Source organism: Amphiprion ocellaris, chromosome 8 (assembly GCF_022539595.1).
Source record: "Amphiprion ocellaris isolate individual 3 ecotype Okinawa chromosome 8, ASM2253959v1, whole genome shotgun sequence".
In the NCBI taxonomy this organism is placed as follows: domain Eukaryota; kingdom Metazoa; phylum Chordata; class Actinopteri; family Pomacentridae; genus Amphiprion; species Amphiprion ocellaris.
In genome coordinates, this window is record NC_072773.1 from 30,931,861 (window position 1) to 30,946,982 (window position 15,122).

General features: G+C 46.8%; 1 protein-coding gene across 3 annotated transcripts in view; it reads left to right on the forward strand.

The window, feature by feature from the left end:
- kmt2d (lysine (K)-specific methyltransferase 2D) overlaps window positions 1-15,122 on the forward strand; it is a 33,730-nt gene that overhangs the window by 11,182 nt on the left and 7,426 nt on the right. For all 3 annotated transcript variants that reach the window (XM_023283725.3, XM_023283742.3, XM_023283733.3), the window contains exons 26-50: window positions 25-102; window positions 216-374; window positions 507-576; window positions 775-1,013; window positions 1,128-1,201; window positions 1,307-1,357; window positions 1,660-3,288; window positions 3,371-3,547; window positions 3,805-3,944; window positions 4,158-5,950; window positions 6,034-6,157; window positions 7,182-7,263; window positions 7,354-7,420; window positions 7,560-7,792; window positions 7,906-10,857; window positions 10,942-11,091; window positions 11,190-11,354; window positions 11,468-11,615; window positions 11,703-11,784; window positions 11,889-12,061; window positions 12,292-12,416; window positions 12,513-12,648; window positions 13,021-13,142; window positions 13,240-14,611; window positions 14,734-14,870. In XM_023283725.3, coding sequence (XP_023139493.2) covers window positions 25-102; window positions 216-374; window positions 507-576; window positions 775-1,013; window positions 1,128-1,201; window positions 1,307-1,357; window positions 1,660-3,288; window positions 3,371-3,547; window positions 3,805-3,944; window positions 4,158-5,950; window positions 6,034-6,157; window positions 7,182-7,263; window positions 7,354-7,420; window positions 7,560-7,792; window positions 7,906-10,857; window positions 10,942-11,091; window positions 11,190-11,354; window positions 11,468-11,615; window positions 11,703-11,784; window positions 11,889-12,061; window positions 12,292-12,416; window positions 12,513-12,648; window positions 13,021-13,142; window positions 13,240-14,611; window positions 14,734-14,870 — 10,478 coding nt within the window. The remainder of the gene's footprint in view (window positions 1-24; window positions 103-215; window positions 375-506; window positions 577-774; window positions 1,014-1,127; window positions 1,202-1,306; window positions 1,358-1,659; window positions 3,289-3,370; window positions 3,548-3,804; window positions 3,945-4,157; window positions 5,951-6,033; window positions 6,158-7,181; window positions 7,264-7,353; window positions 7,421-7,559; window positions 7,793-7,905; window positions 10,858-10,941; window positions 11,092-11,189; window positions 11,355-11,467; window positions 11,616-11,702; window positions 11,785-11,888; window positions 12,062-12,291; window positions 12,417-12,512; window positions 12,649-13,020; window positions 13,143-13,239; window positions 14,612-14,733; window positions 14,871-15,122) is intronic.

Consider the following 15,122-nt stretch of genomic DNA (forward strand, 5'->3'; position numbering starts at 1 on the left):
CAACTTATCATTTTACAATTTTAGGGATTCCTACACCATCCTCTTCACTGAAGGACCAGGTGTCAACTGACCCTCATGACTCTGATGCAGAAAAAAATGAAGGTAATTGCATATGAGAGTACTTTAGTATGTGCAGTATGCAATACTAACTTAGTGAAAGATTTAATGTCCTATTTTAACATCATGCCTTTTCTGCTGTTGTCCTTTTGTAACAGGTCTTCCACAAGGAGTGGAGAGTCAGGACTCCGAGCAGTTCTTCAGGAAGGTTCTGGGAGTGTCAGATGGCTCCTCTTTAGGGGGCATGAAGCCCATCTTGGAGGGCAGTAAGGGAGAACTCAATCGTAGCACTCTGCCACAGAGAGCTCTCCTCTCAGGTGTGTACAAAGGATGCACGCAGATGATTATATAATTATCCAATCAGTATTTCTTATAATTCTGAAATTAGCACACAGAAATGGTTTAAATGAAGCTTGGTCTGGGATTTAAACATTGAATATCTCTTATAGGGTCCCTGCCCTCAGCTGGAATGATGGATGCCTTTCCTGGCCTCTCTCAGTCACCATTCTTTGACATGCGGTAGGACCAGTATTGATTTGCTTGATGTATTTTATTTTGCAATAATCTATATTCTGTTTTTCTGCCGCAACCTATGTAAATGCAGATGCTTCACCCCCTTTATTTTTCTGCAGTTTACAATAGACTGTTGTTCTTGATGTTTACACAACTGCACGTCCTTTATTTCACAAAACACAATATCCTTTACATTGTGTACAGGGACAGAGGAGGGCTCTTCAGTCCTGATGGGGGTGAGGAGAGCCCCTGGGCTACTCCCTCTACCCCAGCAACCCCTTCCTCTCCACCAACCCCCACAGAGGCAGAGGGTGATGGGCTGTCTTACAACCAGCGCAGTCTCCAGCGGTGGGAGAAAGATGAGGAGCTGGGAGAGCTGTCAACCATTTCTCCTGTTCTTTATGCCAATACCAACTTCCCTACTCTCAAACAGGACTATCCAGGTTTGTTTGAAAGAAATACCAGACTGACATATACAATTTATTATTATATTTCACTTCAGATTTATGTTATTTTGAAGGTTTATAACACTGTTCTATACTTATTTTTTATTTCAGACTGGGCTAGTCGCTGTAAGCAGATCATGAAGATCTGGAGAAAGGTGTCAGCTGCAGACAAGGTTCCATATCTGGTAGGTTTTGTGGATTAAACTAGTAATAAAATAATTTCAATAATATTTTTTTGTTACACAGTAAACGAGTCAAAATTTACATTGTTATCTAATTGCTTTCTTTAGCAAAAGGCCAAAGATAACCGAGCAGCACAGAGGATCAACAAGGCACAGAAGGTGAGTTAAAACATCAGCTTTATCTTGCAATGTGAAATTGAATGAAAGTCTTAGTAGATTTTGTTACTGTTCTGGTGTATGGGCGACCTGATAGCTGAGTGGTTAGGGAGCATACCACATGGGTGCACATGACATCAGCATTGAGTCCCTGATTTGATTCCCAGCCGAGTACTCCCTTACTGCATGTCATTCTTCTGCTTTCTTTCTGCTTGTTCTGTTTCTCCATTCCAATACAAAAAAAAAACATTTAGAAAGGGCAGATTGTTCATTTTTTTCTGTACTGTCCTCTTGTCCTCTTGCAGCAGGCAGAGAGTCAGGTGTGCCGGCCGATCAAGACGGAGCCAGGACGTGTGAAAGGAGAACGACCGAGTTTACACCTCCAGATCCCTCCACCTTCAGGCTCTGCATCAGTCTCTTCCCAACCCAGCTCTGCCGAAAGCCCATTTCCATTTCCTCCAGATTCAGGATCATCTTCTGTCTTTTTCTCAGATGGACCTGTTAAGACTCCATTGTCAGCTGAAATCCGAACAGATCCCTTGGCCAAGCTTCCTCCTCAGTCACCTCACTCTCACTCACATCCAACCACACCCTTCTCTCATGCTGGGGCCAGCCCTTTACAGGCCTCTTCCTCAGGTTATTCCGCTTCCGGCCCACAGGGTCCTCCTCAGGGACGGCCAGCCAGTCTTGGCCCTTTTGACATGCAACCAGGAACTCCTGGAACCCCCAGACGGGCTCAGCAGGTTGACCCCTACTTCAGATCACAGCTGCAGCAGCAACAGGGTCATCTACCACAGTCACAGCAAGGCTCTCAGGAGTCCCTAGGACCTCCAGAAAGTCCTCATTCAAGAGGTCCTGGGCTTGGGGAGTCACCCATCTTCTCACCACCCCACACACCCCACTATGGAGACCCTTTCAGAGCCCAGCAAGGGATGGGACGGTCAGAGTATGGTTCATCCCCTTCACCTTCTGCAGTGGTTTCCTCACCTGTAAGCACAGGGCAGTACAGGGCTGATATGAGTGCACCTTCTCCACGCTCCTCTGCAGTTGGAAGACATGAGCTATCTACTGGCTCCCCTGCTGGGATGCTGGAGTCTGGGGATGGTTTATTCAAGGCACCCATGACCCCACGGATGCACCAAGGGGAGAGTGGTGCACTGCATCCCGGAGCTTCCCCTAGTCATCCTTCTGAAGGATACAGGCAGTCTCCCTCCCACACTTTCTCTGACCCCCATGCTCATGCACCGCTAACTCCCAGGCCGCAGTCAGGTGACAACTGTTCTCTTGGACCTCAGAGACACTCTCAGCAGGAACAATGTCCTCGAGTGCCCTCCAGCCCACAGTCCCAGGGCAGCTCTCAGTCTCCCCACACTCCTTGTGGCCTGTCCAATGATGCTTACTCTGTCCAGTCTCCTGCTACCCCTCGTTTTCAATCCCCAGACCACTGTTCTCAACCACCTTCCAGGCCACAATCAAGGGACCCTTTTGCTACTGTCCACAAACCTCCTCGCACTCCCTCTCTTGCTCCAGAGGGAACTACAAATTACAAAACGTCACCTCATCCTAACCAGCCACCTCCAGGCCATTCCACCAACAGTTCTATAGGTGATCCTCTCTCTGGTAAACCATCAGCACCTCCTACTTTCAGTCGCAGCCCCAGCACAGGAGGCTTCCAAATAACTCAACAACAGACTCAGATGGGACAGGGTCAGCTTCAGCAACAACAGTCACAAGCTCAGCTGACTTTGGGAGCAGACAACCTTAGTTCCAGGGTACCAGCTCCTTCTGGATCTCAAGAACTACCAGCTGTTAACCCTCAAGACATACCTCATCCACCGTCTTTGCCAGGCACTCAAGAAATGCCTGACATTTCAGCAGTACAGGACCCTTCACTAGTTGGACTCAGCCCATCTGAGCTGGAGAAGCACAGACAGGTATCAAAATATTAGCCAAGGACTAGTCAATCTATGCACCTCTAAAGGGGTTTTACTAATCAATACTCCTTGTCTTTTTCAGCGTCAGAGACTGAGGGAATTCTTAATCAGACAACAAATGCAGCGAAATTCCATTAGACAAGAGAAGGAAGCTGCTGCTGCTGCTGCTGCTGGCAGCGCATCCCCTGGCTGGTCTGGAGGAGAGATGGGAGCTTTTCAGCAAGATAAGGCACACAGAGCACCACCACCTTATCCACAGGTATTATGGTATCAACATCACAAATTTAACATCTTGCCCACATTGTGATGTTGCAATTAGAAATCTGTTATACTGTTAGGTTTCTAGTTTGCTGTGGATTTCATGAAAAGACTGAATTGCTAAAAGTAAAGATGCACCATTCTTCAGCTGTACTTTGATGTCTCTGTTGATTGCTGAAAGCCAAATGAGAAAGTGGCAAAGTATAGCCGATGCAAGTAATGGTACACTGACCTCTTTTTGGCTGTTGCTTCCTTCAGGATCGTGCTGCTGCTGCTACTTCTGGAGCTCAGGCTTCTGTGGCAGGGAAGATGCCCTTGGCTGCTGGAGGCATGGATGATAAGCTTATTCGTCCACCACCTCCAGGAACCCCTGCAATGGTGGATCCTAGCACACTAAGGCAAGCACTTCACTGAAGTAGATTATCTAGTTGTCTTACTGGAATGTAATGAGCCCAGAATCTGAAGTTGGTCACAGAAATAATTACTTGTCCCCAGAGTAATATTTGTCACCCTAAATTAGTCCCACCTCTTTCATCTTTAAAATGATATTATACAGCAACTACTATTTGAATAGAACTATATTTGATCTTTTGTGTGTCTTTGATGTTCAGGCTACCAGGGCCCACCAGACCTCAGGGCATGTTTTCCCGTCCACCATTCCCTCCTCAATGGCAGGGTCAGGCTCCAGGTCCTAGGAGGTTCCCCCAGCCTGGCATGGAGGCTATGGGCATAAGGCACAATCTTAATCCTGCTGTCAACATCCAGGGTATGGAAGGCATGGGTAACCCTCACACCATGATGGCCGGACATGGAGGAGAGACCATGCAGCCACTTGGTCAAGGACCCCCACCGCAGTTCATTGAATTAAGACACAACTCTCAACGGCTACCTTTACGACCGCAGTTTATGCCCCGAGGACCCCAGCCAAGACCACGACTCTTTGTCCCACAGCAGGAGATGGCAGCACCTTATGCTCAGCAACATCCCATGGCTCAACCTGGTGGCATTCAAACAGAGGGAAGCAGTGACTCACAGCTCGGGCTGCCACAGGGTGGACTCTCAGTGTTACTGCCTCAGCAGTCTACAGGTTCGGGAACACAACAGCCCCACCTGCAGCCTCAAGCAGCTACTTCCACTGCAAACACTCGTAGTACTGAACAGCATCGGCTCCCACAACCAAGCCTAGTCACAGGACCCCAGCCTGCAGGGGTAGAAAACAGTGAGGAACTACCAGAGCCTGACCTTGAGGGGCTAGGCGATGCTCCAGGAGATGGAGGTGTGGAAGATGAAGATGATTTGGCTCTGGACTTGGACCCTGACAAAGGAGATGATGACTTGGGTAACTTGGACAACCTTGAAACCAATGATCCACATCTAGATGACTTGCTTAACAGTGATGAGTTTGACCTACTGGCATACACTGACCCTGAACTTGATCAGGGAGACCCTAAAGATGTGTTTTCAGACCAGCTACGGCTGGTGGAAGCAGAAAGTGAAGCACCTTCATCTTCCTCTGGATCTGCACATGCTAAAGTGGAGGAGAAAGCAAAGTTGGAGTCAGAGCAGAAGCCTCCTACTGCAGCCACTGCTACTGCACAGAAGTCTACTACCCAACTGCCAGCTGCTGCAGAAACTGCTGATATTTCCAAAGTCAAAGTAGAAGACAGAGGTCTAACACCTCAGCTGCAGCCAGGCCAGACTGTGGTGAAAGATGAAATGGGAGAAGCAGTGTCAGTGCTTCTTGGTGGGACTGCACCAACAGCCAAGACTGCACAAACGGAAAATCAGTCAGCCTCACTTAGTTCTGTTCGATTAGGCGGACTTCCATACCCTTTACCAGGCCAAGCTGATCCATTGCCTTTTCCTTCAGCTGCTACACATGGAGTTATTGGTGATGATCCACTAGGGCTACCTGATGTAGGGGGGCAGCACTCCCCTGCTGTAGATTTGGCAAAGGTAGAGAGCTCTTTGGATGGTGAACTGCCTCTTCTAATACAAGATCTCCTAGAGCACGAGAAGAAAGAACAACAGAAACAGCAACAGCTGAGTTCTCTGCACCAGGGAGGAATGGCATCTCATTTTTCTGGCCTCCCAAGTCAACATCCGAACCCACAGGCACCTGGGCAAATAATGCTGCCACACCACCATCGTCCACCACCTCAAGGAATGATAGCTCAGCCAGGAATCGTACCCCGTGCTCCACACATGATGCAGCAGCAGCAGCAGCAAAGGCTTATGGGACCAGGAATGGTACCTCCACCTCACATGGCCATGGCCCAGCAGCAAGCCATGATGAGGGCAGGGCAGCCGGCGATCCATACAGGCCTCGGACATCAACCGCAACCACAGCAGCAGCCAGTGGTTAAGCAATCACCTCTGGCCAACAGTTTCTTTCCAGATAAAGGTTAGCATGGTTGGTCCCTGCCACTACTCTTATATAATGTTTTTTTTGTGTACTTTATTAACAAACTCCTTATATTATTGCAGATTTGGACAAATTTGCTACTGATGACATCATGGATCCCATTGCCAAGGCAAAGATGGTGGCACTTAAAGGTATTAAGAGAGTGTTGGCGCAGGATCCCATGGTTGTTCCCCCTGGCATTAACAGGTATTTTTGTTAAACATAAAACTTTGTATACATGACATAGACACTTAAATTTTTTATGCTATTCTTTAAAATATAGCCAGTATGTTTTCATTTGTTTAAAGTTTTCAGGTTTTATCTATACACCAACGGAAGTAGAAATTACACTGTTGATAAAAAATGTTTGGCTTCTAAAATCTGTAGAGGGAAACATTGGTCTACTGCTTCCACACAGCAGAGAACACTCCTGCCCCCGCAAGAACATAATTGCTATTGAAATTGGAACGCTGCCAAAAATGGCAGTTCTGTTTGGACTTCATTTTATCAGTAGCTTGTTATGTTGAGCTTATTTTCAATTGTTTTTCCAATGGCGCATACAATATTAGAATGATACATTTCATGTGTCATTCAATCCAGTAAGCTCTCCGTATATTCACCACCAAATCACTAAATGTGTAAATAACAAACAACATTCCTGATTGAAATTGTCATATTCAGTTTAAAGATTCTTAGTCTCTGACAATATAGTTTGTTCACTTTTTCCCTATCCTAATGATTATTGCCATTCGAATGCATTGTAGGATGTGCAGCCGTGAGAATGCATGACAGTTCAAACATACTTGAATTTGCACACCAGTAAATAAATGCATGATTGCTCTTACAGCAGTGTTCTTCAAAACTGTTTTTGACAGTCTTCAGTAGTGCATGCCTTCTGTTGCTGGTTCAAGCTGTACCACACTGTTGAGTTAAAACTACCGTAGGCTCCTTACAAGCAGCTGTTTACAAGATGAATCACTCTGCAGCCACTTGTTTGCAACAGTGATCTGTGTGTCACAGCTGAACCAGTCACCATGAAGTGTAGCTGTCTTCCTAAAAGCTGCCGAATTTGCTTATCGTCAGTGATTGAGGATTCATAGTAGTCACTTTATTTTGAAGGTGGTAATGTTATGGTATTTTGTGACTTTTTTTGCACAATATTTAGAAAACTACATACAGTTTGCTGTTCAATATACTGCAGCCATAGTTTTATTCTTTGCTTTCTTTTCAGGCAACAAGTTTCTCTGCTTGCTCAGAGGCTGGCGTCTGCCCCAGGCACAGATCCAGGTCAGCTTACATCTGGACCTCCAAAGGTACGTTGTATTGCTTTTCCGAAGTGACTGATTTTATTTAAGTCTTTTGCACCTGAATTATTTACAAATGGATTTTTTGTGTCTGTTTAGGAGGGAGAAACAAGTGATCCTACCCAGTCAAGACCTAACCCTCCCCAGTTTGTGCAAGGAATCATCAGTATGTTATACCAATCCTCTTTTTTTTTGTTGTTGTTGTTTTTTTTGTTTTTTTTTTACATTTAGGTGTTTGGGAAGAAGTTATATTGCTGTTCCCATCCTCTTTTGTAGATGGCTTAAGCTCTCTTCTTCTGTTACAGATGATGCAGAACAGCACCAATATGAAGAATGGCTTCTTCATACCCAGCAGTTACTTCAAATGCAGTTGAAATTTTTGGAGGAACAGATTGGAGTACACCGCAAATCCCGCAAGGCACTGTGCGCTAAGCAACGCACTGCAAAGAAAGCTGGCAGGGAATTTGCAGAAGCGGATGCAGAGAAACTGAAGTTGGTTACAGAGGAGCAAAGCAAAATTCAAAAACAGCTTGACCAGGTGTGTAGATTTTAAAGAATCTGAAGAAAACTGTAGAAATCATATATTACAAAGCAAAAGCACATGGAAATGTCATATATAACATTGATTTGCTCATAAATATTCTGTTCTAGGTGCGCAAGCAACAGAAGGAGCACACCAATCTTATTGCGGAGTACAGAAGCAAGCAGCAACAGCATCAGCAGGGCTCTGGACTTCATACCCCAGGTCATTCTGCACAGGGAGGTCCTTCTCATATGTTTCCCAAGATGCCTGGCCAGATGATGATGGGCCAGCAGGGAACTCCAGTAATGGGCCAAAACCCTGGCATGATGCCTCAAGGTGGAATGCCTGTCAGGATGCCACAAGGGCAGCCATTTATTGGAGGAGCCCAACCACAACTTCCTGCTGCTCTTGGAGCCAGTGGTGCCAGAGCCCCGGGTCCCCCTGGGGCTCCTGCAGGATTCTTTCCACAGGGGCCTGGAATGCAAGGTGCAGACCCCAGGCTTCTGCAAGAAAGACAGCTTCAGCATAGGATGCAGATGGCAAAGCTCCAGCAACAGCAGCAGGTGATGATGGGCCAGCAACCAATGCCACACCCAAATCAACAGTCTGGTTTAATCACTCAACCACAGTCTAGTATGATGGGGAACCAGCTTATGGCCCAGCAACAAACAAATGCTCAGCAGGGAATGCTAACAAATCAGGCCAATCAGCAGAACATGGTGCAGGTTCCACAAGGAATGGCTGGAGGCCAGTCTGTGGCTCCACCACCACAGAACATGGGAGGCCAGCCCATTAGCCATACTCAGGCTATGATGGCAGCTCAGCCAGGAATGATGGGGAACCAACCAGCCGCACCATCACAGCAGCAGAGGCCTCAGCTGATGATGGGCCAACAGACTGTGGTTGGATCTCCAGGTCATCCTGGCCTCAGGGGACCCCAGGCCCAGTTGACCCCACAACAACAAAACATTCTGGCCCAACGCATGCTTGCATCTCAGCAACAGCAGAATGTTGCCAAGAATTTAGTCCATCTCCAGCAGCAGCAACAGCAACAAATGGCACAGCAAAGACAACCAACACAGCTGATGAGTCAGTCTAGCCAAGAGCAAGGAGGGCTTTCCCAACCGTCTACCCCACAGATGGGCTCCTCACCTTCAGCAGGAAGTAACACACCCCAACCACAGGGCTCTGCAGACAGCCAAAACTCAGGACTTAAAGAAGGTGGAATCCTTAGCCCTGACTCAAGAACACCACCACAGAGAAGTGGACCCTCCACTCCTAATCAGATGTCCCACATTGGTTCTGCAAATGAGCATCAAACTGACCTGGGACGACAGCAATTGCAGCAGCAGCAACAGCATCAAAACCAAGTTTATTTGGCCCAGCAGCAACAATCAAAACCACAGTCTGTACATGAGCAACAAGCTGGTTTGGTTGGAAACCAGCAAACTGGTGTTCTTCAGCAGCAGCAGCAACAACTTCCACTCACTCTCCAGAGACAAGCTTCTCTCAGTGCTGACAAACCCATTTTGATGACTGTTAAAGAGGAGGGGAAGCCGATTGATTTCTTGGCTCAACAACAACCGCAAACTGTACAAAATGCCACACAACAGTCACAAGATTCCACCATGCAGCAGCAGATCATCGGACAGAACCATCCTGGCCAGCCACAACAAATTGTGATGGGCCATAGTCCACAGCAGCAAGCCCTTATGGCCCAGCAGCAGAAACAACAGGCCATGATGGGCATGATGAGAGCCCAGCAACAAGGGATGATGGCACAGAGACCTGGGGTTCCTCCTGGACAGATCCGCACCCCTATCAACATCCAGGCTATCATTGCCCAGAATCCTCAGCTCCGCAATCTTCCCCCAAACCAGCAGATACAGCACATCCAGGCCATGATTGCACAGAGGCAGCTCCAACAGGGGCAGATGCTGCGAATGTCAATAGGTCAAGGGCAACAAGGTCAGTTGAGGCCACAGGTGTCTCAGGTTGGGCAGCAGATGCTGGGGATGGAAGGCCATCAGATGCCATATGGAGCCATGGGGAATCCAGGAGCTGTGGGTAGTCAGCAGCAGTCTGGCATGTTGGGCCAACAACCTGGTGCTGCTCCTCAGTTACAGCAAGGGCTGATGGTCTCCGGACAACAACAGCCACAAGTAGGGGAGATGATGCCACAACATATTATGAGAGGCCAGGTACCAGTGCCACGTTCCCCCATGGACCAGGGCCGTATGGTGAGGCCTGCATCTCCACGTCAGCCATTAGCCAACTCTCCTGGCGATCCACAACGGCACACATTTAATCAAGCCATGGGGATGCGACCACCCACTCCCAGCCAGAACCAACAACAGGCACTAATGGCAGCTGCAGCAGGCCGTGTACAGGGCTCTCCTTCACATGCGTATTCTCCAAGAGGTCCCTTTGGCATGAGTCCGGTTCACCCTGCCTCACCCCATTCATCACATGTCTCCTCACCCACTATAGCAGACAGTAGGGCTGGACGGGGGAGTCCATACAGCCAAGTCAAGGCATCCCCACTCAGGTCACCAGGAGCCAAGAGTCCACTTGATTGTCCAGGACTAAAAGTCGAAACTCAGACATCAGGCCAGGAAGCATCTCAAACATCTTCAGTTATCTCCAATGGGCCACAGAGAGGCATGAATGTTCATCAGCAGATGCAGCAGGCCACAGAAGGCCAGGTTTCTCACACACAACAAGGGGAGCTATGCAAGATGACAATACAGAACATTAAACAGGAACCAAGGGAGTTTCAGTGCGACAGTGCAGCAGAGGCTCATCCTGGGTCTATAAAGCGGGAAGTAACAGGTGAAACAGTTCCTTCTGGGAACGATACTAGCTTTATTAATTCTGGAAACATGACTAGAGACCCTGGGAATCAAGGCCCTAGATCTGAGACTGGACAACAACTACTCCAGAAACTCCTGAGAACCAAGAACCTTCAGCTTGGTGCACAGAGGCCTTCAGAAGGTATCCATAATGAGATCAATGGTCACATCAACAGCAAACTGGCAATGCTTGAGCAAAAACTTCAAGGGACTCCACGAAATATGGAGGTATGTTTCTGTTAAGTGAAATCATTCTTTTTGCTGTCATGTTGATTGTGGGGAAAACCGCTCTCATTTTGTTGATGTTTACAGGATTTACAGTCTATAACAAAAAGGGCTCCTGTACAAAAGCCAAAGCGCACTAATAAGGCAGCTGGAGACCGAGGGCCAGCCTCACGGAAGAAGAATAAGAAAGAAGAAGTTGGAAAAAGTGCTGAGGCTCTGATAAAACAACTCAAACAGGTAAAAGGATGGCAAAATTAATTTCCCAATTGATTTTTCCATTGATGTTTTGAAGAGTATTTCTTCGTTATGTAGACTAATGTACATTTAACCTCCAGGGTCTGTCTCTGCTGCCTTTGATGGAGCCTTCAATCACCGCCAGTCTGGATATTTTTGCCCCTTTTGGAAGTAGCCCAGCGAATGGCAAAGCCCAACTCAAAGGATCATTTGGAAATGCAGTGCTGGACAATATCCCAGACTACTACTCTCAGTTACTTACTAAGGTATAACTAAACTGTGCCTGTACCATCAATGATTGGTCGTGGGGTAATGCTACTTATAGAAGAAAGTCTTCAAAAACTTAGATCTCAAGAACATATTGTTTTTGCCTTTACAGAGCAACCTCAGCAACCCTCCAACACCTCCATCCTCATTGCCACCTACTCCTCCACCATCTGTGCAGCACAAGCTGCTGAATGGCGTGACTCCTGGGGAGGACCTGTCTGAGAATCAGAAAGAAACAGAGCCAGCAGAAGAGCCAATGGGTAAATTCGTCATGAATATTTAACCTGCAGTTAGACAGAGATTGGTTTTTAGACAGTTTCCTATAATATTGTGTTTTTCTTGTACAGATTCTGTTACAGAGGAGGTGAAGAGCGTAGACATTCTAGCAGCTCTCCCCACCCCACCCCATAACCAGAATGAGGACATCAGGTATGATAGGATGATTGTCACAAGTTGTTTGTCAGCCAGAACACATAGATTTCTCTTCGTTAAGTGTATACATGTGGGTAATGTCTTCTTTTTTTTTTAAACAGAATGGAGAGTGATGATGAGGATGCTCCAGAAAGCATCATTCCAGCCTCATCCCCTGAGAGTAATGTAGGAGATGAAACGCCACGTTTTCCTCACCTGCGGGAGCCTAAAGAGGAGGAGACGGAGAGAGCAATATCCCCCATCATACCCCTCATTCCTCGAACTGCCATCCCAGGTATTATGCAACATTCTGAATATAATTTCCAAACACAACAACAACAGTGCTCATATGCATCAGGAGCGCATACCATTACCTATATCCGTCATCCTACATGTCACAGGGACATTTTTTGGAATATATTACATTATGTTTTATTGTTGAAGTTTTAATTCTAACTTTAAATCATTTTTCATTGTTAAAAAGCAAACTAATAAAAGTTGAATGTATAATTTTTTTTTCAATAGAGTTCCCAGAAAATAAACCTTTTGAAGCACCTGACAGCAAAGTAGTTTCCACATCCAACCACTGGGATAAGGCCAAAAACAATGAGGTGTCTGTTACCTTCACACTGTCTTCTGCTGCAGCCAAGGTATGAAGCCATTTTATCATAACTCTGTTATTTTCCCTGTTTTTTATCTACATGCTTATTAACAGAACCCTAAATTGGCTCCTTTTCCCCCCTCAGAAACTGAATCACGTGATGATGGCTATGGCCCAGCTGCTTAACATTAGGATGCCTGGTACTTATGAGGTCACTTTCCCGACACAAAACCCTGACATGTCTGGCGTGGATGGGACTGGAAAAGCTCCTGGTCAGTCAGGTAGGCATTTAGAGACTTTTTTTTATTGCATACTCCTGATATCTTTTTGTGTTAGGCTGCTTACACATTGCTCACAACAACAGGATGTGAATGTCAAGACAATCTGCTACACCAGCTCTTGTGGAAATTGTCCAGCAGTGTCTAATTCTAAATATGTACTAGTAAAATTAGCCCTGGCATTTTTAGTCTTTTGTGGTGCCAATTTCTTGTTTATAATTTGAGCATGTTACTTCAGCAGTTTTGCCACTATGCTAGAGTAACTCCACTGACATTGCTGTCAAACACTAATGCAGAGTTTTAGTATAATTAGCGTTTACACAAATTTGTTAAGCCATAAATGAAAACTAATGGTAAGGTGGTAATGTTTTCCAGGGTCACTGTGTCCTAAAGACAGTGATTCACCTGGTCAGGATGAGTGGCTAAGGCAGTTTGATGTTTCTCTACCTGGCTGTACACTGAAGAAACAGGTGGACATTCTAGCACTTATTAAACAGGTTGGTCGCTGCAGTTCTCAAACTGTATTTAAAACAAATATTTTTTTCTTCATATGCCTTCAAAGCTGTAGATCTCATATGTGGATTTTTCTCTTAGGAATTTCCTGAGAAGGAAGACCAACCAGTCCAGCACTGTTACACAGCCAAAGTAAATGATTTGGATGTGCGCCACCTTCCTGTTATACCAGTGGAAGAGTCTCCACCACCATCTCCGTTTCAGCCTCCCCCATCTCTCCCAGCTACAGCAAGTGAAGCCGAACCTTCGAAAATTTCAGCTTCTCCATCCCCGCCACCATCCAGTCCCACCAATGTTCAGACCAAGACTGAGCCTCAACAGGACGTTGATCCTCCTGTTGAAGCTGCTCAACCAGCTGAAATCACAGAGTCTCAGGATGCTGCTGTTGCACCAGAGCCAGCCACTGATCCATCAACTGCCCCTGCAGTTTCAGATCCCACTGCTCCTACAGAAGATCTTCCAATTCCTGTTATCAAGGAAGAGGACGTGGCCGCTGATTCAGCCGAACCTCCTAAGGATTCTCCCAGCACCTTAGAGTCTTCTCCGAAGGCTTTGAAGCAACGCAGGCCTCTCTCTCCTCATGAAGAGGTGGTGCACCCCAAAGTGAAAAAATGGAAGGGGATTCGATGGAAGCGGCTTCAGATTGTCATAACAATACGCAAGGGTGGGTCTAAGAAAGAGAGCAGTCGTGAAGTGTCTGAACTGATGGAACGGCTGCGCATCACTCTTCGACCAGAAAAGCTGCCTCGGGATAAGCGCAAATGCTGCTTCTGCCACGAGGAAGGTGATGGTGCCACTGATGGGCCTGCACGTTTGCTGAACATTGATGTGGACCTGTGGGTGCACCTTAATTGTGCTCTGTGGTCCACGGAAGTGTATGAGACGCAGGGGGGTGCCCTTATCAACGTGGAGGTAGCCCTGCGTCGCGGATTGCGGACTCTGTGTGCGTACTGCCAGAAGACTGGTGCCACCAACAGCTGCAACAGACTGCGCTGCCCGAATGTCTACCACTTTGCCTGTGCCATCCGGGCACGCTGCATGTTCTTCAAAGATAAGACCATGTTGTGCACCCAGCATAAGCTGAAGGGCCCCAGTGACGACGAACTCAGTACATTTGCTGTTTTACGCCGCGTCTATATTGAGCGTGATGAGGTGAAGCAGATTGCCAGCATCTTGCAGCGAGGGGACCGTATCCACCTGTTTCGTGTTGGGGGTCTCATCTTTCATGCTATTGGCCAGTTGCTACCCTCCCAAATGGCCAACTTTCACTCACCCACTGCCATCTTCCCTGTTGGCTATGAGGCCACACGCATCTACTGGAGTACGCGGGTTCCCAACAAGCGCTGTCGCTACCGCTGCCGCATCAGCGAAGATGATGGCCGCCCCTTGTTTGAGGTGCGCGTTCTGGAGCATGGCATGGAAGATTTGCAGTACCGCGAAACTACTCCAGAACGTAAGAGCGCTACTCCAAATTGTTATGTGGTTTCTCTCAATGTTGTATTTTTCCAATACTTTCCCGCTTCCAATAACTCTCCTGACCAATGACTGAATTTATGTCAATATCTTTTTCTCCAGGAATCTGGGATCAAGTAGTTCAGCAGGTGGCTAAACTCCGAGATGAATCATCCATGTTGAAGCTGTTCACTGAACATGTCAAGGGAGAGGAGATGTATGGCCTCACAGTTCATGCTGTCATGCGAATCACTGAGTCGGTAAGAATTTGCATCCAGAAGAAGTGGCACTTTCTGTCCCAGTTATTTTGGATTTATCACCCAAATATAACTGAAGCCTATGATCAATTTCATCACAGGGAGTTGTAAAGTGTTAGCTTTTAAAAAACCCTCTTACAGACTACACCAAACATCATGAACAGTCATATCGTATAAAGCTTAAGATAAGATAAGATAAATCCTTTATTTCTCCCCACGCCAGGGGAAATTTACATTGTTACATCAGCTTATGTA